Below are 27,748 nucleotides of genomic sequence, written 5' to 3' on the forward strand. Positions count from 1 at the left end.
CCCAGGAAGCTTCCGAGTTTCTGGCCACTGCTCTTGTGGCCGACCATTTCTCCAACGTTTTTTTCAGCTTTTTCGGTTGTGGGGAAGGTAGCTGCCAATAAAGTTTCCCCGTTTCAAAGTCTGGCGGATTGGGCCGGGCTCATCCTCTGTCCCCTTGCTTATTGCCCGCAGTCTTTCTAGGCTACTGGCAAGGAGCTTTAAGGTGTCATGGCCAGGGGCCGATCGGGCCCGGCCGGTCTGAGGCCAACTTCGGTTGCCCGCGGGCTCTCATGGCTTTTGGTCCCGCCGGCGACCACCTCAGCGTGAGCGCAGTCCCTCCACGCCCGCGGGCCGCCTTGCGCAAGACTCCATGGCCTCCGAGGCTGCGTCGCCTTCGCTGTCGCCGTCGTCACCACCCTCCCCCGAGCCTGAACTGGCCCAGCTGAGGCGGAAGGTGGAGAAGTTGGAATGCGAGTTGCGGAGCTGCAAGCGGCAGGTGCGGGAGATCGAGAAGCTGCTGCATCACACGGAGCGGCTGTACCAGAGCGCGGAGAGCAACAACCAGGAGCTCCGCACCCAGGTGCGCGGTCCGCTTCCAGCCTCGTGCCCCATTCCACCCAAGGCGATGCCTCCGGAGCCTTTGATAGCCTTGGAAGGGCTGCCTGGCAGGGGCCCAGAACTGCTTTATAGAGTTATCTGAAATAAAAGTTCGGTGCTGTTACAAATCCAAGTACTTTTGGAACTAGCCTAAGAGTTTGGGTTCCTCGATTTAGACAAGTGCGTGAGCTGATGGTGGGAAGTGAACTTCATTACCTTAGTTTTGGTTCTCATTTGTAACGTTCCCTTGGCGTTAGGAACATTTATACTATTTTTTCTAGATCGTTTTTGAGTTTGTTAAAGCTCTGGCCTTGAAGTAGGGTCCCATTTATCACTCACTTGGTGTGAACTGATGTTGAGCCTCGGTTGGCCGTAAAATGAGAATGTTAGTACCACACAAGCAAATTAAGTGTGAGTAAATGGTTTTAGAGTTTTACACACTGTTGAACGCTATATATTTGCCAGGTTGTTATTCTGGGCATTTACCATCTTGAGTTTTCTGGTGAAAGTAGGGAGGCCCAAACTGTCTTTGTTAGAGACTTTAACCAGCTGACTTCATTTCCATAAAATGGGGTAAGCATAAATATTTAAGCAGTCACACTTCTTTTTTTCTCACTTTTAAAAACGAGCATATTTTTTTTTCCTCAGCTTGATTTGTTGGGCAGTTACACTCTCCCAACAAATTATTTTCCTTTAATTATTAATGTCAGTTAAATTGTCTAGTTCTTTGTGATATACTGGTACATTTCCCAAAACTGCACATAAAGGCTCTACATGAAATGGCAGCAAACTTTGTTATGCTTTGTTATCAAATGATCTGTGAAAATAACTGCCGAGATGCAGTGACTTGTGTGTCCGTTGTATAGGTTGTTGATAGGACGTTATAGAAAATATATTTGTTTGCTCAGTAACTAGTTCTTGAACACTTAACATGAGTGCATAAGGACTGTGCTAGGAGATTACTCAAATGGTTAAAATATGAGGGAAGGGGAGCAAAATATGACAGCTTTAAAAAAAAACCTTTTATACTTATAAATTGTTAAAGTACTGCTTGTTACAGAGATCTAAAAGAACATTTTTTAGTCTTTGAAAAGCCAGCATTTTGTTACTAGTATTAATTTGATATGGTGGTCTTAACATGAAAATTGGAATGCATAAAAAACCTTGAGTCTACTGTTGATAGTAACTCCTCTTTACCCTCCTCCTAGTGAGCCTCCCCTGGTGGTGGGTATGGTTTCAATGTTAACTGTCATCCCAAATCACTAGTATTTTATTTGGAGTAGCTTGAGAATTGAGGGTGAACTGATAAACATAATACAGGTTTGGGAGTCAAAAGAACTTTGTGCAAATTACTTTGTTCAGATTTCTCATGCAAAATGGTGGTTAGGGTCACTATTTTGTAAGGTTTTTGGAAGAATTAATGAGAGGTTATCCAGAGTACCAAGTTCAGGGCCAAGGATGTAGCAAATACTAATTAAATTATCTAGTAATAGTGGTAGTAGCCAGAGCCAGGACTGGGGCAAGGCAATCAGTAACCCAGGGCAAAAAATTTAAGGAGTACTCATTGTCTGGTACAGACCCTCTACTTCTGTGAAGCTGAGAATGAGTGCCTCCTTAAATTTTGTGGTCTTGGTGCCTTGTTTGGTTCACTCTAGTTCCACTGGGTGGTACTAATAGGATCTGATAACTAATGAGGTGGCTAGATAATCTGTGTGTAATCAGATTACCACCTTTCGCCTTTTAAGCTTTATGTGTCATTAAATATTTAACTTTTTCATTTTTTCTTTTTGTTTTTTAGTTTTATGCCTATAATAGACGTTGTCTCACACTGAGATCTTTCCCAAATGAGATGTATTTATGGGATTGCTTGTCATCTGCTTATGGGTGTTTCCATACTGCTGCTCTGACCTTGGCATTCAGTGAGGCACAGGGAGGATAGATAGCCCTCTGAGGCACACCTCCATTCCCTTTTGCTGCAGTTACTTAGTCATGAGACTGTTTAAAGAACAGACTGTTTAAAGAACATGTCTGCTGTTTAAAGAAAAAAAGTGCATTAAAGCATATGAGTATTAATATATTTAGGTGAATAGTTAATTCCAGGTGGAGGACACTGAATAATGCTAGATAGCTTCATCTGATGAGTAAGAATTAATGTTTTTTTAAAATTAATTCTTTAGGGAGAACTGATTAAAATTTTAGTATAAAAACATTTGTATTGTTAGAAATAAGGGATCCTTTTTGAAAAGTCCTGTTAATTTAATTCATCTGATTTTTGGAGGAAATATTTTGAGATTTGGCAAGAGAGTATAAGAATAAAAACATCTCTGGACTGCCTGGCTGGCTCAGTCGGAAGAACTTGTGACTCTTGGTCTCGGAGTTGTGAGTTCAAGCCCCATATTGAGTATAGAGATTACTTAAATAAAAAAAATTTTAAAAACCTAAAAAAAGAAAACATTTCCCTATGCAAATGTGAAAGGTGAAAGAAAGTCAGTTATAGCATTTTTTATTTTTATGAAAAGGGGACTAGAAGCTTTGGTACTTCTCTAAAACTTTTACCAAGAAATACGATTATTATAATTTCAGGAGCATGGTGTGTATATTATTAGGTTGCTATACGATTTATTTTCCTTAAGTCTTGTTTTCTTTTAGGTAGAAGAGCTCAGTAAAATACTCCATTGTGAGAGAAATGAGGATAATAAAAAGTCTGATGTAGAAGTACAAACGGAGAACCACCCTCCTTGGTCAATCTCAGGTATTCAACTTATAATGAAATTATCTTAATGCTGTTACATTCACATCCTGCTAAGGCAGAGTTTTCTTTAAACTTAAAATAGATATCTAAATAAACATGAGAACTGTTACATTGACTTCTCTCCATATGATTTGGTGTTTTCAGGTAATCTATATGCTGCTCTGGTGGGAAAATAGAAATGTCATTCCTGTAAATATGTAGTATTGCTAATATGTTTTCAGTGGCACATTAACTGAGTAATGTTTGCCATGCTGTGAACCATCTACTCATATCTGGCCTTCCTTGTGACCAGGCACGTGTTTTCTTGTTGTTGCATTCCACTTAGTGTTGTGTTCAGTGCCATTCTCTTAGGCTCTCGTGAGAGTGATGAGCTCACAGCTATGACCTCATCAATGACATTGTGAGGCAAAATAACTGAGCAACTGAGTTTTAATAAATACGGATCACAAGAAATGATCTTTGCATTAAGTTTTGCTTTTTTTAAATTCAGTATGTGATTTGACTAAATTGTTAAACACAGCAGTAGAATTAACATTACATATATGCATGATATATATATATCATATATAATATGATCACATATATTATATATATATGATATATAACATATATAACATGATCACACACACATATATATATATATTTTTTTTTTTTTTTTAAGTCAGCATCATGAGAGAAACTTGACCAAAAAAAATCAGCTTGATCTTTATCCCATGATCATTTGATAGGCAACTATATTAAGGTTGTACATGATAAGAAGCTCATTTCTTTTGACAGAACACGACCTATATACCTTTTTTCTTTTTTTACTCTTGCTATGGAAAAATCCAAATCTACCACTTTTTTTCCTTTTTAGTTTGACAGCAGGGGTACCGAAGGTGATGTTACAATCAAAGATACCTACTTCTGCAGATTTATCTGCACTATTCATTTTAATCTGTTAAATTGTATACAGTTATAAAAATACATTATGTTTGCCTTGTGTGCTGTTTTGTGTTCAGTGCCAGTGGTTTGGAATTAACTTCTTTTATATATGTTTTTATAATATGATATAACCTAATTTGTTTTTGCTACAGATTATTATTATCAGACATACTATAAGGATGTTAGTCTTCCAAATAAAGTGACTGAACTCTCAGTTCACCAAGATCAGGATATCGAAGCTTCTACTTTTAATTCTGAAGACCAGTCACAAGTAGAAAATGATGCTTACGCTGGTACTGATATAACAGAACATGTTAAATGTACGGAAGACCATTTTGCCTCAAATTCACAGGTAACGTTTAGTGTGAAACTGTTGATGGGGCATCTGGCTGTCTCAGTTGGCTGTGAGTTTGAGTCTCATGTTGGGTGTAGAGACTACTTAAGTAAATAAAACTTAGAAAAGAAAAAAAAGAAACTGTTGATGCCCCAAACATATCTTTCTCTGTTGTTATTATATAGAAAAATAGACTTCTTTTGTCCCTTATGACATATATTAGAGTTACAAACATTCTATGCATAGTTATGCAGTGAATACTAACAGTTTTTGGGAAACAAAAATTGGAACTTGTTAATATATATAATTGTTTTTCTACTCTATTGTGTTCTAAAAATTTGTGATACACATAAGCTAAAAGAAAATTTATCACTATATTTTGACCCAACCAAAAAATTTTGGGCAATGGCCACAATATCTTGTTCACACTAAAAATTTTTTTTTAAGATTTTATTTTTTAAGTGATCTTGCCACCCAGTGTGGGGCTTAAACTCACAACCCCGAGATCAAGAGTCACATGCTCCACCAACTAAGCCAGCCAGGCACCCCCATACTAAAATTATTTTAATTCTTATTTAATGTCAAATATCTTCCCACTATTGCCTGAGTGTCATAGAAATTTGTTTCTTCACTTTAAATCAGGATCCCAGGATCCGAAGATATTCTTTAAGAATATATCAGAGTCTATATTTTGTAGATTATTACCTTGTAGTATCAGGCAATATTTTTGAGTAATGGTCACTCACTCACTTCTAATATCTTCAAAACTGGGTCAAAATTGAATTAACACTAGTAATATTTTTTACACTGGACCACACTGTAATTGATAGCCATTTCTTTCTATTGCAGAAATTGAAGTCTTATTATTTAAAATTGCTTTAAGTCTATTTTTTTTTTTAATTCTGCCAACTTCTAAATTGACACAAGGAAGTATTGGTCTTACTTGACATGAATGTATCTTACCTAGGAGCCAGCGTCCGTATTAGCAACAGAAGATACATCCTTAGAAGGTTCTTCTTTAGCTGAAAGTTTGAGAGCTGCAGCAGAAGCTGCAGTGTCTCAGACTGGATTTAGCTATGATGAGAACACCGGACTGTATTTTGATCACAGCACCGGCTTCTATTATGATTCTGTAAGTATCTCCGACCATTTAGTGTTGTATGGTTGTGTCCTTGCTGCTCGATACCAAGTATTCAACCTTAAACAAGAATTAAGAAAAGCAAGAGGCTGTGTTTAAATTCAAAACTATTTGATTCAAGGCTATTTGACATGAATAAAGAGTTGTAGAATAGCTTATGATGCTACATTTCTATGTTCTTAACTAAATAAGTTAATTGTGGTTATTATAGATTAATATTTCTGAAAGGTCTAATAACCTTTTATATGTCAAGTAACATGCAGAGATGTTAGTGTGTCAATACACTTGATCTTAGCCAAAAGGCCAAGAAGCGATTTTAGAGTATTAATAAAAACAGTTAACTATATTGTTGTACAATGTTTAAAAACCTAAACTAATATTTTTTCATAGAATTGATAAGGAAGTGACATTGTTAATGCTAGGCTTGGCCTGAGATACTTTAGAGTTGTTTCAAATACTTAATCCGTTTGAGCCCCAAAGGGAGTCTTTTTCTGGAATTCTCAATAGCATGTTTATTATTAGTTTAAAACTTGTTTGGCTTTTAAGCATTTCTTTTTATTTTTTCATTTTTATTTTTTTAAGTTTATTTCTGAGAGAGAGAGAGCATGAGCAGGGGAGGGGCAAAGAGAGAAGGAGAGAGAGAGAATCCTAAGCAGGCTCCACATTGTCAGCACAGAGCCTGACATAGGGCTTGATCCCATGAACTGTGAGATCATGACCTAAGCCGAAATCAGTAGCCAGACACTTAACTGATGGAGCCATGCAGGTGCCCCAGCATTTCACTTGGTTTAAAAATCAATGTTAACAGTGAGAACTAGGGATTTAGTATGGAATCAGACATGTTATGCGTGTAATGGACCACTGACCAGGACAGAATGAGAAAACAAAGTTCATGGTTTATAATTCAGTATTATGGCTGTTGCCGTCTGGTACTTGAAATGGGATTTCATTTAGGATTTGATGAAAATGATGATGGCACTTACATATGTATATACCTCAACCTCAGTGGCTTAGGCATGTGATCTCCTCAGGAATTATAGAATGTAGTACCCCAAAGTGGAGCAGATGTTCACCATTCCAATCACCGGAATTATTGTTAGCTAATTGAAGGAACATAATGATAATACTAAATAGTTAGATGAAAGATTTCATTAGCTTGTCAGTTTGCTCTTGGTTTTCTTTGTAAATCCCTTATGAAGAAAGGGTTTTCTTCCACAGAGGTATGCTAATTGACAATGCTAATTAATACCCAAAAAAATTAATGTTTTTTATTACCAAAGAGAGTAGCTGTTAAATATTTATTTGGTTTTGAGGAGAATACAGAGTTTGTACGTATATGATGTTAGTCTTCATCATTCGTCTACCTTCCTTTCTGTCTCTTTCCTCCTACATCTCTTCTCTAAGTGGTTATGTGTAACATTGTGTAGGTTGTGTTTTAGTAAATTAGGGACATCATTGTTTTGCCCTTTTTATTGTGCCAGTTTTCATTTTATTTTTTTATTTTAATTTTCATTTTTCTTCTATTTTTGAAAATGTGTTTTGGACTGAAAGACATGAGATTAAATAGGTTTGAGTTATAAAAGTTCTATTATCATCACTGCCATTCAGTTTTTTAGTTTCAGGAAAGATAGTGAGAATTCTCAGTATTTTTGTAAGAGATCCGCAAAGTGAATTAAACACAATAAATTGCAGTAATATCAACTCTTAGAAAATAGTCTTTTCCAGGCAGGTTTAGTTGGTTAACCTTAGTATATTGTAAGAAGTTTCCAACTCTGATCTATATAGGTTTATGATGTAAATAAAACATAGATTGTTCCATTAAATCTTGATTATAAAATATGGGCCAGTATCTAATAAATATAGATGATTATATAAATCGTTGTGGTTTTTATCCATAATTTGCCAAAATTCATTTTTGCATAGCTCTTTTACTTAATTAATTACTTACGGTAGAATTAGTAAAGACAGTTATTTATCACTTTCTTTATATAAACTATTATGTTGTATTTATGAGCTTAATTTTTGTAAGTTTGAGGGTTTGTTTTGTTTTGTGAGAGAGAGAGAGAGCAAGCAAGCACAAGCTGGGGAGAAGGACAGAGACAGAGAATAGATCCCACAGCCCTGGGATTATTACCTGAGCTGAAATCAAGAGTTGGATGTTCAACTGACTGAGCCACCCAGGCACCCCAGAGCTTAATTTTAATTTCAGTTTTTCTTCAGAGCTTTTAGTCGTGAACACTAAAAGGCAGATATTTGTTTTATGACATTGAGAGGATGGTTGGGGGTTTTGTACTACCAAACCATTATTGGGTAATCATAAGGATAATAAGTCTGGAATTGCTTTTATGGTCAGCTGTTTTTGATGTATGCATTAGTTTTCATGACTTCTGAAAGGTTTTTTTGCTGTCATTTTTCATTAATGTATTAAGTTGAACCATATGAAATTCCTGTTTTTGTAAATGTGAAAATGGTCAAATATTGCCAGTTTCATGAGATTCGGTTTAATATTTAAATGTATTCGTTTTTCATACTAAGAAAATCACTGCAAATATTGCATGGCAAAGTATTTTGGAAAATTATAAGCATTTTCCTTTCTGTCATCTTTACTCATTATCTTCAGAAAATACTAGAAACATTTATTAAAAAAAAAAAGAAACCTTTACTATTTTTGAATGTATTTGGTTTATGTTGTTTATTTTTAAATTTTATTTCATCTTACCTGATTAGAACTTACTGTTTTCTTGTCTTTGAAAGGAAAATCAACTATATTATGATCCTTCCACCGGAATTTATTACTACTGTGATGTGGAAAGTGGTCGATACCAATTTCATTCTCGAGTTGATTTGCAACCTTATCAGACTTGTGGCACAAAACAAAATAAGGATAAAAAATTGAAGAAGAAAAGAAAGGATCCAGATTCTTCTATAACAAATGAGGAAAAGGTAATGTCTTCATAATTTTAAATTTTTTTTTTTTTTTAACGTTTATTTATTTTTGAGACAGAGAGAGACAGAGCATGAACGGGGGAGGGTCAGAGAGAGGGAGACACAGAATCTGAAACAGGCTCCAGACTCTGAGCTGTCAGCACAGAGCCCGACGCGGGGCTCGAACTCACGGACCGCGAGATCATGACCTGAGCCGAAGTCAGCCGTTTAACTGACTGAGCCACCCAGGCGCCCCATAATTTTAAAAATTTATATAATGATGTAATTCTGTCAAAGTTTTTGATGAAACTGAAAATCATAATTCAGTAACTATATTTCAAGCATATCAAGATAACAAGGTATCAGAATCTATCAACCAAGGAGCATTCACATGGGGGCAAACATGTACTTTTTCACAAATTCTCAGTCACTACAAATAGAAGGAATTTCTTAAAGTTTGAAGAAGGTAGATTTAGGGCAGATAAAATATTCATGTGTTACATAATTTGGAAGAAGAGCAGTCAGACCCTCAGTCAATTGTGTAATTGCACAATTTACAATAATAAAAGAAAAGCACAGATTGTATGTAGGTGTAGATAAAAGTTCAGCTTCTTAATCATGTTGAGCTATTTCTTACCTATTATGTTAGCAAACATTAAATCAGTTGCTAGCAAATACAGGGTAGTTACGTATTTATTAGAAGTGGAAATTGGTGTGTTTGGGGAAAGTAGATGGGCCCTTTGTATCAATCACCATAAAAATGTTCATATTCTTTAACTGGAAAATCTCATTTCTAGTAATTTTCAAAATCCAAAGAAAGAAAAATACTTTGTTATATAGCAGTATATTTTTTTTAAGTCTATTTATTTTGAGAGAGACAGAGACAGCATGAACAGGAGAGGAGCAGAGAGAGAGAGAGAGAGAGAGAGAGAGAGAGAATCCCAAGCAGGCTCCATACTGTCCATGCAGAGCCCGACGCAGCGCTCAAATTCACAAAACCGTGAGGTCATGACCTGAGCCGAAACCAGGAGTTGGATGCTTAACTGACTGAGCCACCCAAGTGCCCCTATATAGCAATATTTTTAAGAACAGAAAAAAATGAAGAGTTCATATGGCCTGCAAGATCCTGGTTAAGAAAATGATAGTATGTTTAATTGAAAAAACATTCTTTAGGTCTTAAAATGGTAATATATAAAGACAGAGGGGAACTTTAAAAATGCTTATGATACTAGGGGTGCTTGGGTGTCTCAGTCAGTTAAGTCTCCAACTTCGGCTCAGGTCATGATCTCACAGCTCGGGAGTTCAAGCCCCAATTTGGGCTCTGTGCTGACAGCTCAGAGCCTGGAACCTGCCTCAGATTCTGTGTCTCCCTCTCTTTATGCCACTCCCCAACTCTCCTACTTGAGTGTGCTCACGTTCATTAATCATTTTATAGTGATAAAATGTTATTTATATATAATAAATGATAAGATTTTGCAGATACTAGGTAGATAAAATAATAAAATGAATTTCACCTGCTTTTACCTTTTTACTGTGGTTTCTAGGAAAATTTAAAGTATATACACGGCTTACATTATATTTTTGTTGGACAGCAGTGGTCTAGGCTGTCACATGGTCTAAGCAATATGTGATAAGAGCCTGTACTAGGACAAATGATAAGGAGAGAGAATTGGGATAAAGTATAAACATAGTCCATAGCACTTGGTAATTGATTCCATGTAATAGCGAAGGGGATGTCAAAGATAACTATACGAATTTTGATGTGGATGGTAAATGGATGGTAATGTCATTAAGCAAGAAAGGGAACATGAGAGGAAGAGGGGTTATAGGTAAGAGCTGTTGTTATTTCATATATAATGTACATATATCTTCACTAATTCATTGAAACATTTGGCATTAAACATTAGAAGATGGTCATGTTTAAGACATTTTTCTCTGTTCCTACCTCCTTACCTACCTCTTTCCAGGATTTGAATTCAGAAGATCAAAAAGCATCCAGTGTTGAACATATAGGCTGCAGTGAGGGAGAAGATTTTGCAAATGTGAAAAAGAAAGCCAAAATGGACATTCATTACAAAAACAGTCCCACCAAATTCACTGTTCCAGTTAGTGGAAAGACTGTAGAATCTTCTCTTAATGAAAACATTTATAATTCAATGTCATTTAAAGATGAGAAAATCATGGAGACTGATAGTGAGCCAGAAGAAGGTGAAATTACAGACTCTCAGACAGAGGACAGTTATGATGAAGACATTACCAGTGAGGACAATGTAACTGCAGAAGATACTGAGGATGAAGGTGAATAAATAACCATTGTTTAATTTTCTATAAAGAACCCAGTTTGGTCATTGTAAAAGAGCAAGACGTTAAAAATGTTAGAAACGCATGTAATGTATCTGCCAAAAAATAAACTGTTTGAAGCTGATTATTTTAATGATAGTGTTGAAAATTATGTGGGCTACCACTTGGTTATTTTTAGAGGGAAGGATTTGAATACATGACTAATACTTGGACCTTTAAAGTTTTATTGCATCGAATGGCCTAATCAGTAGAACAAAACCAAGTTACATATATTCTAACCCTAAAGATACATGTGTTGTCTGTCTGAGTGGGCTAGATCTTTGGAGGCCACTTACGAAATTGAAGGGAAAAAATAAATTGCCTTTAAAAACATGTAGTCCATAAATTAAGCTACATAAGTATTAGGGTAAGTCTTACATTTTTTAACTTGAGGTCATAAAGGCATACTTTTAAAACCCAAGATTTCATATTAGGCCATATGAACTTACTTTCTTCTTGAAAATAGTCACCCCCCCCCCTTTTTTTTTTAAAGGAGGACTCAGTTTTTCTAAGTTAATATAAGAATTCTTGTTAAGGAGAAATTTGTTGTTGTTTTTGTTTTGAGAGAGTGCTAGCTGGGGAGGGGCGGGGTGGGGGGACAGAGGATCTGTAGCAGGCTCTGTGAGGACAGCAGAGAGCCTCATGCAGGACTTGAACCCACAAACCTTCATAAGATCGTGACCTGAGCCTAAATCAAGAGTCCGATTCTTAACTGACTGAGCCACCCAGGTGCCCCTAGGTTGATCCCTTTAAATCTTAAGTGTTAAAGCCTTACTTATTATGTATGTCATATAGCAGAATTTAAGAAGGTTGTTTCAAACAGAATTAAGATTTTGATCAATACATTTTATTTTATGGATGCTTCTTATTCCTGCCTAGAAATTAGACATCTCTAACTTTTTCCCATAGCATTTGGATTAATACTTTACCGATTTTTTTCTTTAACAGATGAGGAAAAAATTTGGCCCCCATGTATTAGAGTAATTGTTATTAGATCACCAGTGTTGGAGACAGGATCACTTTTTATCATTACAGCTGTTAATCCTGCTACAATTGGAAGGTAAAAATGTTTAATGTTACTATGTTTGTATATTTATCTTATTCCAGTGGATTGTACATTACTCAAGCTGTTACCTTGAAATGTGCAAACACTTTTTGCCGGGCAGACACTTAATGACATCCATGTTCCTCCCTCTTCCACTCAGAAAATATTGTTGATGCTTATGTTTTCTCACAGAGATTTTGTCATTTTCTTAACTTTTTAGGTTTAAATTACTTACTTAAATCCAGTGTTTGTCTGGTATTTAATCTTCCTCCTCTGTTTCTTTGTGACTTGTAACCAGCTTGGTAGAGAGGTAGGTTTCAATCATGAGTAGGATAATTTCATTTTTTGCCAACCGGAAAGAAAAATCTATTCTTAATTCAGATTCTATATAGTATCTTAACTTTAAATTCTTGAGAATAGTATGGTCCTTTTACATGCAGTAATAGAAATGGCAAATAGTCAACAGATTTGGAATAGGTGATTGATACTAGTACATAGGATATGTTGTCCCACTGGATGTTTTATTATTATTATTTAAAAAAAATTTTGTTTTGAGAGTGTGTGTGCATGAGCGTGGTGGAGGGGCAGGGAGAGAGGGGGAGAGAGAATCCCAAGCAGGCTCCACACTCAATGCAGAGCCCCACGTGGGACTCCATCTCAGAATCATCAGATGGTAAACTGACCCGATATCAAGAGTCAGATGCTTAACGGACTGAGCCACCCAGGCGTCCTACTAGATGTTAATATTAACTTGGGGTAGATGTTTCAAAAAGTAAAAGTGATCCTGGAACTTCCTTTCAAATAGGAAGTTTAGAGTAGGATTAAGGAAACTGAACTTAGTATAATAGAAAGGCTTGTATTTTAACATTATATTTTAAAACAACAATGACAAAATCTTAAAAAAAAAATTGTTGGGGTGCCTGGGTGACTTAGTTGGTTAAGCATGTGACTTTGGCCCAGGTCATGATCTCACAGTTGGTGAGTTTGAGCCCTGGGTCGGGCTCTGTGCTGGCAGCTCAGAGCCTGGAGCCTGATTCGGCTTCTGTGTCTCCTTCTCTCTCTGCCCCTCCCCTTCTCACGTGCATGCACTTGCTCTCTCTCTCTCTCTCTCTCTCTTTCTCTCTCTAAATAAATATTAAAAAAATTGTTTCTTTGTTAACTGTAAGTGCTTAATCTATATATGGTTCAAAAATTGTTAAAGACATCTTACTTTGCAGAGAAAAAGATATGGAGCATACTCTCCGAATCCCTGAAGTTGGTGTTAGTAAGGTAAGCTCTTTGGCTTTTCAAATGTGTAGCTTCATAGATGTTGATTTTATGAATCTTCATTATGGCAGAAAACTTAGGGGCTTTTTCATTTAGTAGAAATTTAATACTTTAGGTAGTGATGGTAATGAAAACAATTTAGATTTGTTTATTCCACTGCTTGAGAAAATAACGTTTTATCAAAATTTGAGTAAACAAAATTTTATTTAATTTTTAACAGGTTGGAGCGGGAGTAGAAATGTGGATTAATTTAAGTATTAAAGTAACACCCATTTAACAAACATTTATTAAATGAAATAAATGTGCTAGATATGATTGTAGTTTAAAAATGAATCAGACCTGGATTCAGGCTACGTTATTAGACGGTTGTGATTCAGGCTGTTATTAGACGGTTGTGTTTGAGTCCAGAGTATTTTACAACTCCAGAACAATCTGTCCTCCACCACCCAAGGCTCTCCATTTATAACTCTTCCTGGTTGCTCCTGTAATGGTTTCAGGAAAAAGAACACTTGGGTTTTCAAATGAAACAGTAAGAACAGAGTTACAATTTTAGTTACAAGAAGAAAAACAAAAGGTTTTGCTACTGAGACTCTGTATACTTGATATTATCTTCTTGTGTATTTTCTGTTGTTTTCTGCTTCTCTTTTATGGTTGTTATCTTTTTTCTTTTTCTGATCTTTCATAATCCCCATTTTGTTTCTATTTAGTAGAATGTAATATGGATTTAAAGTATATATTTTATGTGATTTTTGTCTTGTGGGGATGAAACTTGTTTTCCATTATTTGTTCAAAAGTATACTTCTTTTTACTTTGTTTTGACTCATTTAGAAGGGAGGAAATTTTCATAATTTTAACTCTGAGCAAATTATCTTGCTTTTTTACTTTACTATGACTCTTAATTCTTCTGCCTCCAAAGAAAACTGTGATTTAAATAGCAAAGAAGTCCTTCTCCCACTCTATCTAAAATATAGGTAGTTGTGTGGTGGCGTTTCTGCCTTTTCTTTCTTTCTTTTAAACTAAGGTGTTCAGTGATGGGGTAAATAGTTTCTTGCTGTGTGAAATCAGTTTGACAGTATATATCACACATTTCCAAGTTGATGAAAAAATTTAAAAAAACCCACACACTTAATATTAGGGGAAAAAATAGAAACACATATTTAACCACTGGATAGGAGAAGAACTTCTAAGTTTAGAAAAAGGAAAAAATCACAGAAGACAAGATAATTTTGAATAATTTAAGTTTGAAGTTCTTTTTTAAACAAATTCAAAAGGCAGACTAGGTGGGGCACCTGGCTGGTTCAGTCCATAGAGCATGTGATTCGTGATCTCAAGGTCGTGAGTTTGAGTCCCATGTTGGTGATAGAGTTTACTTTAAAAAAATTTTTTTTTGTTTTGAGAGAGAGAGAGAGCATGAGCAGGAGAGGGGCAGAGAAAGAGGGAGACAGAATCTGAAGTAGGTTGCAGACTCTGAGCTGTCAGCACAGGTCCCAATGCAGGCTCAAACCTATGAACTGTGAGATCATGACCTAAGCCAAAGTCAGACACTTAACCAACCGAGCCACCCAGGCACCCCATGTAAAGAAAGTACTATGGAGCAAGGAGGGAATGCTTGGTCCTGAGTATTGAAAATCTGGAAAAACTTCCCTGAGAAGTTCATCTTCAGGGGCTTCTGGCTGGCTCAGTTAGTAGAGCATGTGACTCTCAGGGTTGTGAGTTTAAGCCCCATCTTGGGTGTAGAGATTACTTATAAAAATAAAATTTTGGGGCGCCAGGGTGGCTCAGTTGGTTAAGCATCCGACTTCAGTTCAGGTCATGATCTCACAGTTCGTGAGTTTGAGCCCCGCGTTGGGCTCTGTGCTCACAGCTTGGGAGGAGCCTGCTTCCGATTCTGTGTCTCCCTCTCTCTCTGCCCCATCCCCACTCATGCTCTCTCTCTGTCTTAAAAATAAATAAAAACATTAAAAAAATTTTTTTAATAAAATCTTTAGGGGTGCGTGGGTGGCTCTGTTGGTTAAGCACCCAACTCTTGATTTCACCTCAGGTCGCGATCTCACATCAGGCTATGTAATGATACCACGTAGAGCCTGCTTGGGATTCTGGCTTCCTCTCTCTCTGCCCCTCCCTCGCTTGCTCTGTATCGCCCTCAAAATAAGTAAAAATAAAGTTAAAAAAAAAAATAAAATTTTAAAAGTTCACCTTGAATATTTTAAATCAACTTTTATATTAAGAATTTTCAATGATAAATACCAATACTTACATTAGGTGAAAAATAATTTCAAATTGTTGTTGTAATATAATCTGAACTATGTTATAAAACTAGAAAATGTAAGACACATACTAAATTATTAATGGCAATGATAGACGGAATTATAAGGAACTTTTTTTCTGTAGTCATCACATTTCTGCCAGGGGTATTACAATATTTCTGTATTCAGAAAAAAAAAGTATGAAAAATAGCAAAAGTTGGGGCACCTAGCTGACTCAGTTGGTAGAGTTTGCAGCTCTTTTTTTTTTTTTTTTTTTTTTCAACTTTTTTATTTTTATTTTTGGGACAGAGAGAGACAGAGCATGAACGGGGGAGGGGCAGAGAGAGAGAGGGAGACACAGAATCGGAAACAGGCTCCAGGCTCCGAGCCATCAACCCAGAGCCCGATGCGGGGCTCGAACTCACGGACCGCGAGATCGTGACCTGGCTGAAGTCGGACGCCTAACCGACTGCGCCACCCAGGCGCCCCGAGTTTGCAGCTCTTGATCTCGAGGTTGTGAGTTCGAGCCCCACATTGGGCCTAGAGCTTATTTAAAAACAATTTTTTTTTAAATAGCTAAAGTTATCAGAGCCTTAAATTTATCTTATCCTATCATAGAGAAATTATCTGTGGTTTAAAAAAAAAAGTATTAAATTTTATAATTACTTCAGGGTTTTTTTGTTTTTTTTGTTTTTTTAAGTTTCATGCAGAAATTTATTTTGACCATGACTTACAAAGTTATGTCCTTGTGGATCAAGGTAGTCAAAATGGTACAATTGTTAACGGAAAACAGATTCTTCAGGTGAGTGTATATTTATTAATTACTTGCACATCAGTTTTAAAAACCGAACTGAAATTTTTATTCCTGAAGGCCATAGTTATTATACTTATCATTTGGTTCAGATTACTGTTCAAGCCCAAATGTATTACATGGAAGGGGGTTCCCAGAACGAGCTGAAAAATGTATATAAGCGGATACTTAACTCTTGACTTTTATCATAATTGTATATCTTATCTTATTTTAGAAATAAATGCATTTTAAAGCTATTCAGAGTAAACATTCTTACAGTAACTTTAGGGGCACTCCTTTTTTTTTTTGGTGTTTTTAAAAAAATTATTTTAATGGAAATACCGCTAAACTGGAAACTCCTTGAAGACAGAGGCTGTGTCTATCCAGTGAACTCTTTAAGGTGCTTATTAGCACGTAATAAACTATATGGAAGGGAGTGAGGAATACCTTAATTTTTAGTCTGTAAGAATAAAAAATGAAATAAAACTGAATTATCAGAGACAATAAGAGGAAAAAAGGGAAATGTGCCCTTATCCCCTTAACATTTTATCTTTTTGACTGTGATGGATATTTGTTTTGGTAATAGATTGTTTGATGTTTGGGTTGGGTATTTCTATAGGATTGTGCATGGAGCCAGGGAGATTAGGGGATTTGATAATATAAAAGTTAGAAGTTGCTCAGTTCAGCTTTCTTCTCCTTTAGTTGGAAGTTCTATCATCCTCAAGTTGTGGAAATGTATGCCGTATGTGCATATGTGTGTCTTTCTCAGTGAGAACCATCCTAGATATTTTTTTTTAATCAGACATTACTTAGCATAGACATAAAATAATCTCATGTAATACTTGGGTTTCTGTTTTGTAATTTTTTCTTTTAGCCTAAAACTAAATGTGACCCTTATGTACTTGAGCATGGTGATGAAGTGAAAATTGGAGAGACTGTACTGTCCTTTCACATCCACCCTGGCAGTGATACCTGTGACGGCTGTGAACCAGGACAGGTTCGAGCTCACCTTCGTCTTGATAAGAAAGATGAATCTTTCGGTATGTGAAATGTATTGTTATATGAAAGCATGATAAGTTTTTTGCTTAATTCACTGGAGTGTTCTAAAATGTATCAACTACCAACTTTCATATCTACTTGATATAACACTATATTGAGATACATTTGGATTTCAGTGAATATTATCACATGAGACTAAGGAATGACGTATAGTTGAAATTTGAAACCTAGACTAGTAGATTATGATTTTAGTTGATTTTTCTGTGTAGCAATTTAGCTGTGCTGTTACAGCATTAGGTTGCTTTCTGACATGTAATGATGAGCTATTTTTGCTAATCCAGTTTAGTAGGCTTTGGAGGCAGCACTGCAGTGATAGCTAAATGTCCTTCAAAAGAATAATTGTGGGGTCGCCTGGGTAGCTCAATCAGTTAAGCATCTGACTTCCACTCAGGTCATGATCTCATGGTCTGTGAGTTCGAGTCCCGCATCAGGCTCTGTGCTGTCAGTTCAGAGCCTGGAGCTTGCTTCAGATTCTGTCTCCCCCATTCTCTCTCTCTGCCCCTCCCCCACTCACACTCTGTGTCTATCAAAAAATGAATAAACATTTAAAAAAATTTAAAAAAGAATTGTGACATAATTATAGTAAAGATTGGTTTGCTTTTGACTTCTGTTTGGGGATATGAAGAAGTTATCCACAAACTCTGTCAGATAATAACATAGAAAATAATAGACCAGGGTATTAAGAGTTATTGGTTGATAACATTTGCTTTCCTACTTACAGTTTGTGTTGATATATCATTTGTGTATATACCATTATTTTCTTTTTTTTTTTTTTAATGTTTATTTATTTTTGAGACAGAGAGAGACAGAGCATGAATGGGGGAGGGACAGAGAGAGAGGAAAACACAGAATCAGAAGCAGGCTCCAGGCTCTGAGCCATCAGCCATCAGCCCAGAGCCCGACGCAGGGCTTGAACTCACGGACCGCAAGATGGTGACCTGAGCTGAAGTCGGACGCTTAACCGACTGAGCCACCCAGGTGCCCCAATATACCATTATTTTCTATAGTAACGCCGTAAGAGGTTGCTATCTTGCTTTAAAATCCACTCATCCAAGGGCACCTGGGTGGCTCAGTCAGTTAAGTGTCCGACTCTTGATTTGGCTCAAGTCATGATCTCATGGTGAGTGAGATCAAGCCCTGCTGACAGCACAGAGCCTGCTTGGGATTCTCTCTCTTTTTCTTCCCTTCCCTGCCTCCCCTGCTCATGTGTGCACGCTTGTGTGTGTATGCATGCGCACACATGTGCTTTCTCTCTCTCAAAATAACATTAAAAAAATATCCACTAATCTAAGGTCACCCAGGGACCCCCTATTTTCTGTTTTCTGATACTAGATTATGAAAATGAGTTATGGTACATTACACAATAATATGAATCTTGGGTTCAGTGATTTTTCATTTGAACATGCCTGTATTCCTTTGGAAAATTAACAATATTTCTCCATTTAGGATTCTATTAAAATAATATTAAAAAGTTAAGATAATATTAAATATGATAATATTAAAAAACTCAGTGTTTCTTTTGGTGTCCATACTGTTACATTCTTATAACTTTTGGGTTTTGGTTTATTTTCCAAGTAGATTTAGTTACCAAAATGCTGAAAGGACATCACCACAACCCAAGATTCTTTTATATTAATGCTTATTTGAACTTTTAGTTGATATGCAGGTGGATTAGTATTAATTTTATTATTAAACAACACTATTTTATGTAAAATCTGTCAGGTTTAGTTTTTTTTTTTAAAGAAACTCACTTTTTCCTTTTAGTTGGTCCAGCACTAAGTAAGGAAGAAAAAGAGTTGGAAAGGAGAAAAGAATTAAAGAAAATACGAGTAAAATATGGTTTGCAGGTAAGGATGTTAAATATTGTTACATGTATTAATTGTTCATCTGGTTCTAAGTTAAAAATGTCTTTAGGTATGTTTAGTCCATTTTATATATAAAAATAGAGCTGTTTATAATGATTTTGAGATTTATGTGATTTCTGTAAGTTGGTTACTGTTTACCTCAACAACTGTTGAGGCTAGAGTAGAAAAATGATAATAATATCCAACATTTGAATAGCCATTTCTGGTTTTTAAAAAATATGCATTAAAATGGTACCTTTGAAGGATGTTCTTGGAGGACTGGTACTACCTGATCTCAAGACTTATTATAAACTACAGTAATTAGTACAGTATTGGAATAAAGATAAATGGATCAGGGGAACAGAATAGTGACTTGAAAAATAAATTGATAGGTAGGTAGATAGATAGATAGATAACGCTTACCACATAAGTGGAGTTCCCATTGGTCCCCAAATAATGTTATTAAAATATTCATATTCCCTATTCTGTACTTTTCATCTCCATGGATTATTTATTTTGTGACTGGAAGTTTGTACCTCTTAATCGCCTTCACCTATTTCATGCATCCCTTACCTCCCCTCCCCTCTGGCAACCCCCAGCTTATTCTCTATATTTATGAGTCAGTTTTTGGTTTTTGTCAGTTTGCGTTTTAATAGTCTATATATAAGTGAAATTGTATTGCATTTGTCTTTCTCTGACTTATTTCACTTAGCATAGTAACTTCTAGGCCCATCCATGCTGTCACAAATGGCAAGATCTCATTCTTTTTTATGGCTGAGTGATATTTGTGTGTGTGTGTGTGTGTGTGTGTACCACATCTTTATCCATTCATCTATTGATGGACACTTGGGCTGCTTCCATATCTTGGCTGTTGTAACTAATGCTCCTGTAAACATAGGGGTGCATATGTCTTCTTGAAGTACTGTTTTCATTTTCTTTGGGCAAATATCCAGTAGTAGAATTCCTGGATCCTGTGGTATTTCTGTTTTTAATTTTTTGAGGAACCTTCATCCTTTTTCCCACTGTGGTTGTACTAATTTACATTCCCACAAAGAGTGCATGGGTTCCCTTTTCTCCACATCCTCACCAGCACTTGTTATTTTTTGTCTTTTGCATATTGCCCATTCTCATTAGTGTGAAGTGGTATTTCATTGTGGTATTAGCAGCTTTTTTTCTCGTAACCAGTAACTGGAAAAGACTCATGTGTCCATCATGAATGGATAAACAAATTGTAGTAAATGTATATGGTCAAATACTCTTTAGCAATAGAAAAGCATGAACTGTTGATACAGGCTGCACTATGGAAGAAACTCGAAATAATTATGCTGAGAGAAAGCAGCCAGACAACAAGAGTACATACTGTATACATCCATTTGTATAAAATTCTAGGAGAGCGAATTAACATATCATGACAGAATGTGTAGTGGTTGCCTGGATACAAGAGAGGAAGGATGCACAGGGAGAGTCTGCAGTGATGGATTACGAAGAAAGATGAAGATACTTTTGTGGGAGATAGATCTGTTTATTATCATGATGGTGGTGATGGTTTCATAGGTATATACAAATCTCAAAAGCACCTAATTGTATACTTTATGTGCAATTTATTATAGTTAATTAAATTGCAATAACAATTAAAAAAAGGTGGTGGGGCGGTTACCATTTAATCCCATAAGTGGACCAGGAAGGTAATTAGTATTTCCAGTTTACATTTGGGAAACTAGGCTAAGGGTCACCCAGCTGCTAAATGACAGAATTAGTTGTGGGGTTTTTTTTGTTTTTCTGAGGGAAAGCATGTGTGCGTGCGAGCGGAGGAGGGGCAGAAAGACTGGGAGAGAGAGAATCTTAAGCAGACTCTGTGCCCAGCACAGAGCCCGATGTGGGGCTCGACCTCACAACTGTGAGATCATGACCTGAGGCTTAAGCCAAAATCAAGAGTCAGTTGCTTAACTGACAGCCACCCAGCTGTCTCCATTCAGTAAACATTTCTTGAGCAGCTGTCTAATCATATAAATGGAACACTGTTGAAGCGAAAAGCTATTATTACTGTAAAAGAGTACCACACTTTTTATATTTTTCCCTTTCAAGGAATAATGCTACACTATTTTAGGTCCTTTTGAACTTTGATTTCCTTAGAGAAAAGGAGAAAGATTTTTGCCAACCCCAGGGGTTCTACATATTTCTTTGAATACTGTCAGTTCATATGAGACTATGAATACATAGTATTAAGTCAAGACATACAGTATTTTCACTGTATTATTTCTTATGATTACATTTTATGATTTATATATGATTTATATTATCTTCTACATACAGTTTATGTTCTACAACTTGAAATAATACAAACTTTTTTGGAGGGGAGAGAGCACACACGTGAGCAGGGAGGGGGAGGGGCAGAGGGCAAGGAAGAGAGAGAATCTTAAGCAGGTTCCATGCCCAGTGTGGAGCCTGACACAGGACAAAATATAAGCATTTTAAAGGAGATAGAATAAAAATAGCATACTCTAACATAATTGTATCAATTTATATCATGGCCTGCTTTGTTATTTTAATAGAGACCATTTTGAACCATATTTCCAGGTAAAGCAAATATGCAGATAGTACATTTGTATGTATCAGTTTTATTTTCTTCAATGAATATTTCATGTTTATAAAGAATACAGACTATGAAGATGAAAAGGCATTGAAGAATCCAAAATATAAAGATAGAGCTGGAAAACGTAGGGAGCAGGTTGGAAGTGAAGGAACTTTCCAAAGAGATGATGCTCCTGCATCCGTTCACTCGTAAGTACTACATTTGAATTGCTTGAAACATTCTTTGTACCATAATCACATTTGTAGGGTTATATAACTTACAGGGTTGTATATTCTGATAAGTAGCCTTTAAAGGAATGGCTCATAACAAGGTGGGAGTATTCCTCTAATTAGAATTTCATTCCCTAGAAAATTGCTTAGCATATACATAAGTACACATACTTAAACATACATATATACACATAGCTAACATTTTAGCCACCCACTTGAGTAAACATATTTTTATATACTAGATATCTAGAAGGTTGGGCTAGTAAGAAATTAGTATGGACTGGTATCTTTTATAATTATGTCAGTACTCATCCACTTTTATTCTTGTTGACCCTGAAATACTATTTGTCTTATTTTTTGATTCAGTACTGTTCTTTGGGTAAAGTAGCAGTGATAATATGAAGAATATAATTTTGAGGCCTATACAATATGACCATATTTCTGCTTTTAATATTTTATCAGCTACATTTTTTTCCTGAGAATATAAATGCAGGGTTTAGTTAGAATTTAAACCTTTCAGGTAGGACTGGCAGCTAATTATAAACTTTTATTAAATATATTTTATTAATTCTAAGATACACTACTAGGATAGAGTTTTAGTTACATAGGACAGCAATTTTTTTCTTTATGGTACATAAAACAACATTTCATCTTGTATCTATCAGATTTGATAGAATATAACATTCTGAATTAGGTAGACTCAACAACATGACACATTTTAAAGTTTAATATTTTTTGATGTAATGGCTGGAAAATATGAAGATTGTATTAAAGTAAAGGCAGAAATAAAAAATGAAATACATTGGTCTGACATTGCTTGGTTTATTGTTATTGAAGAGCTAATTTAACATATTTTGTAGTACTGAAAATACAATGTGTCGGAACATAAAATTAAAATACCCTTAAACTAGCATAAAATAAAGTCATAAAACAAAATGCACACAATGAAGGAGAGCTTTTATTTCATTTTATTTTTACCTTTTTATTGATATATAACTTACCAAAGAAGACACAAATTAAGTATCAATTTTAATAATATATTGTAAGATTAACACATTGCAGAATACACATTTATCAAGAAATAGGAAATTATCAGTAACCCCCAGAAACCTTCCCTCCTAGTGCCTCCTCCTGATAGCTATTTGTTTTTTTTCCTTTCCAAAGGCAGCCACTCTCCTGACTTCCAACAGGAACAGATTAATTTCACTTGTTTTTGAATTTTAAATGAGTAATTCACTGTTTATTTTGTGTCTATATTCTTTTTGTCCAACATTATTTTGTTAGGTATATTTTATTTTCAATGCTCTATAATGTTCTCTTACATGAGTATGCCACAATTTATACATATTACCATTGATAACATCTGAGTTGTTTTCAACTTGTAGTTATTATTAGATTTGCTGCAGAAACATTCTTGTACATATCTTTTTGGTGCACTACTTTCTGTTAAGTAATATGGGGAGGAGAATTTGTGTATGTTTATTAGGTAGTGCCAAACAATTGTCTTTAGTATTTGCACCAATTACTTTTATTATTAGTTTATTATAAACGTGACCTACATGTTCTTTTAGAAATCAACAACTATCTTAATTTTCTTTAAAGTGAAATTACTGATAGCAACAAAGGTCGGAAGATGTTGGAGAAGATGGGTTGGAAGAAGGGAGAGGGCCTAGGGAAGGATGGTGGAGGAATGAAAATTCCGGTAAGACTTGTGTTTTCTTTCATTCTTTATTCTTATAGCAGATATGTTTACTGTGTTCCTGCTATGTGCCAGGCATTGCCTTACATTTCAGGAATATAATATCAAACACAGACAGGATTACCGTTTTTGTGGTATTCACAATTACCAAATATATATATGTGTATGTGTTCTGTTTTTAACGTTTTTTGGAAACCCGTTAGAGTTTTTTCCTTCCTCAAAGCTGGGATAGTAAATGTCATTTCCTGAGCCATAGGTTCTTCTGTGTCTTTTAGTTGTTATTAATGACTTCCATGCTATGTCTGGTACTAAATAGTGTGGGAACAATCACAGTGTTACTTTACAAACAGGCAGATTCTGTATTAGATAATCTGTTTTAGATTTAAATAATCAGGTCATGTAACAAGCAGTAGAGGGAATAATGTCTAGAAAACAGTACAGTGGTTTAATTCTGCAGTCCCCATGGTTCATCAGAGGTTTAAATTATCTTTTTTTTTTTTCCGAGACTTTTTTTTAATGTTTATTTATTTTTGAGGGAGAGAGAGAGAGACAGAGCATGAGTGGGGGAGGGGCAGAGAGAGAGGGAGACACAGAGTCTCAAACGGGCTCCAGGCTCCAAGCTGTCCACACAGGGCCCGATGTGGGGCTCGAACTCACAAGCTGTGAGATCATGACCTGAGCCGAAGTTGGATGCCTAACCGACTGAGCCACCCAGGGGCCCTGAAATTTAAATTATCTTTTACAAAAACCTTACAAAGTAACATGATTAAAGAACTTTCTTGGGGCGCCTGGGTGGTTCAATCGGTTAAGCGTCTGACTTCAGCTCAGGTCATGATCTCGCGGTCCGTGAGTTTGAGCCCCGCATCGGGCTCTGTGCTGACAGCCCAGAGCCTGGAGCCTGTTTCAGACTCTGTGCCTCCCTCTCTCTCTCTGACCCTCCCCCATTCATGCTCTCTCTCTGTCTCAAAAATAAATAAACATTAAAAAAAAAAAAAAAAAAAAGAACTTTCTTGATAATTACCTGGTACCTAAAGAAGTAATGGATACATCAGTATGAGGTTTAATGTGAATTTTCTTTCTTACTGAGGTACAATGAGAAGAACATGGGTTTTGTAGTCAAACCTACTAAATAGAATTATTTTGTTAGAATAGGTGCTCTATCACTTACTAGTTGTGTGATGTAGGGCAAGTTTGGACTTCAGTTTTCATCAGTAAAAATGGGGATTATAAGGATTGTTTTCTAAGAGGTGTCATGAAGGTAAAGTCCCAAGTGGGGTACTTGACATACAGTAGGCATTTAGTAACTAACTGGTGGCTTTTAATGGTTCTCAAAATAATGATAAGTCCTTTCCCTCTTTTCATGAAAATAAACAGTCAGGTTCTCTTTATGACTCTCTTTGTCCCTCTTTATGACTCTTAATGTTTAATCTACCCATTCACTTTCTTAGGTAAGGCTAGGATGATAGTAGTATAACCTTTTCTTCTGGCTAGAGTGGGATTAATGACAGATTGTGCAGCATCTCATTGAAATTCGGTGATGGCTATTTAAGGAGCACTGTATTTTCTGTATTGAGACAGCTGTAATTATTGATAGACAGTACATAGACATTATTGATAGACAAGACATAGTAGAAAAATGAGTTCAAGTTCTATGTATAATCACGTATGTATTTCTTTATGTATTTGATGGATTTGACAGGTTTTTATTTTGCATCAGTCTTTCTAAGTCAAAGAATTAAAGTACCACGTTAGGTACAGCAGATTTCAGTGTATTTAGACTCCACAGTAAGTCATCTCACTTTTTGGTAACAGATCCAGCTTCAGCTTCGGCGAACACATGCAGGCTTGGGGACAGGAAAACCATCCTCAATTGAAGACATTCACCTTCTCCAAAACAAGAGCAAAAAGAACTGGGAGAAAGCACGCGAGAGGTTTGCCGAAAACTTCCCAGAAACTAAATCTCAAAAAGATGTGCCAGCGACCGTCCCTTGGGTCAAAGGGACTGTAGAATGAATGTCAGTCATAGAACGCAATTCAAGCTTTTTTAAAAGAGTTTGGAAACTCTTACTTTATTGCAAAAGTTTTCCCTCCAAAAGAGTCCCTAACATGAGGGAACTGTATCACAATTTACCCCCTCATGATTCAGAAATGTGTAATAAAGGGTGGTTTGCAGCTTTTAAAAAACATTTTTTTAAAACTAATAAATAGTAACTGAATTAGATTATGCTGTGAGCAAACTAAAGTTCACAGGGCACGGCTGAGTTTATCAGACTTTGTTATTTTATCTTGTCATTTATAAGACCCATATAAGCAAAATTCATATAACCAGTAATTTTAAATGTACATTTGTCCTTGTCTCCATATATTCATCATTATAAGATATACAGCAAGAGAAACATCGAAAGTTTATAAAAACAAGTATGATTACAAGCATCCTTGTTTATGCCCTTTAGAACCTAGGTGGAAAATGTTGAGAAAACAGGGGTAGTGGTGCATAAATTTTATTCCTAAAATATCCTAAGTAATATTGTTGAAGAACTAATGAACAGGTGATATGTTATAGAAAATTAGTCTTTCATTGTTTTCTTCTGTGAAGAATTTGTTGGTTTGTACTATATAATAAGCATTTACACTTGGTTTGTTTTATAGCTGAAATATTTAGATATGAGCAATTGAGTACAGTATTGAAATATTCCATGTGCTGGCATTTATAGTTTTGATAAATCCCATTGCTGGCAATGGAGTTGTGCCAGAGAAATTTGATTTCTATTGCAAAAGGATTGCCTAGCCCAGGCCTCAGACTCAAGATATTTATTGAAAATGTCTTCAAATGCAATAAAAACATTATAATCATAATATCAAAAAGAGTGATTCATTGAACCAATGTTTTAAATATATTGGTCTGCTTTGAACTCACGACCAGCCAGAATTTTCTCTTTAAATTGGCAGAGTAGTAACAACAGGAGAACTTCAAATATTGGAGAACTGCAGTGCAGCTTTCTGAGTGCAGATGTCCCTGCCCTGCCAGTTATCACTGTTCTTTTCCTCTCCATTTAACTTCTGTCTCAGCTTTTTGCTGGGAAATTATTGCTGGGACTTTCTCTTTCCTGGCAGTGAATATCAGCTATAGCTCCCCCCTCATCTACTATAAAGAAATATCTTCAAGATTTAGAAATAGGAAAAGAAAGTTCTGAAAAAAAAGTATGTAATGGGGAAGATAATTCAGAAAGAAAGACGCCCTGTTGGAATTTCTACTCTGGATGGTACAGGGTACTTAGGAAGAAAAGAGGAGTGTGGGGAAAGAAAAATAAATTTATTACAAAAGATGGGACATATGACCAAACAAGTTGTCAAGACCCTACAGGCCTAAACTGGGATATTCAGAGGCCCTATAACTCCGGATCTGCAAAAAGTCATTTTCTGTATTGTTTCTAGCCACCTACACAACCCAGCACTTCTTTATGTACATTAGACTTGAAGGCAACAGAAGTGTTCTGCATTATTTTCTCTAAAATAGAAAACAAAAATTTACATGTGTTTCTGGCACTTGGGCCCTGTATATAGGTAATAGTATAGGAGGCCCAAAGTAGAATTGTGGTAGATTTTACTCACTGAGTAAAGTACAACTGTGTATATAATATTTCCCATTTTTATTATTAGATTGTAGAAAACTTTTTTCATTGCTTTCTTTTGTTAAGAAAATGGAGACTTGAAAATGGTGATAAAAATGGAAATATATGTGACATTTATGTTATTAAAACCCTTTGCAAATCTAAAGTCTCAGGGCTATACTATATGGTAGATAAAGGACTGAATAATGTCTATTTCCATCTGTGAAATACGAATAATATTTATCTCACGTGTCTGTCTTGAATAGAAAATGAGCAAATGTATATAAAAGCAGTTTGTACACTGTAAAAGTACAGAGATGTGAGCTTCTGTTTGTTTAGAAGCGTAGATGTGAATTATGTAGTTTGGATTACACATAAAATTGTTTTGTGTCTCATA

The 27,748-nt window shown here is 35.8% G+C and overlaps 1 protein-coding gene across 1 annotated transcript; it reads left to right on the forward strand.

The window, feature by feature from the left end:
* On the forward strand, positions 1–27,748 carry AGGF1 (angiogenic factor with G-patch and FHA domains 1). The gene is made up of 14 exons (XM_042941541.1): positions 1–559; positions 3,226–3,328; positions 4,405–4,604; positions 5,554–5,718; positions 8,479–8,667; positions 10,617–10,947; positions 11,938–12,049; positions 13,252–13,303; positions 16,247–16,348; positions 17,211–17,376; positions 19,160–19,242; positions 21,893–22,020; positions 23,644–23,743; positions 25,553–27,748. The coding sequence occupies exons 1-14, from the start codon at positions 350–352 to the stop codon at positions 25,751–25,753; spliced, it is 2,142 nt and encodes a 713-aa protein (XP_042797475.1). The 5' UTR covers positions 1–349; the 3' UTR covers positions 25,754–27,748.

This window comes from Panthera leo, chromosome A1 (genome assembly GCF_018350215.1).
Source record: "Panthera leo isolate Ple1 chromosome A1, P.leo_Ple1_pat1.1, whole genome shotgun sequence".
In the NCBI taxonomy this organism is placed as follows: Eukaryota; Metazoa; Chordata; class Mammalia; order Carnivora; family Felidae; genus Panthera; species Panthera leo.

Excerpts from the sequence above, each read along its gene's own strand:
- AGGF1 (XM_042941541.1), top strand. The coding sequence starts at position 350 with ATGGCCTCCGAGGCTGCGTCGCCTTCGCTGTCGCCGTCGTCACCACCC. Across the intron at positions 12,050-13,251 it reads AATCCTGCTACAATTGGAAG|AGAAAAAGATATGGAGCATA; the intron begins GTAAAAATGTTT and ends CTTACTTTGCAG. Across the intron at positions 17,377-19,159 it reads TAAGAAAGATGAATCTTTCG|TTGGTCCAGCACTAAGTAAG; the intron begins GTATGTGAAATG and ends TTTTCCTTTTAG.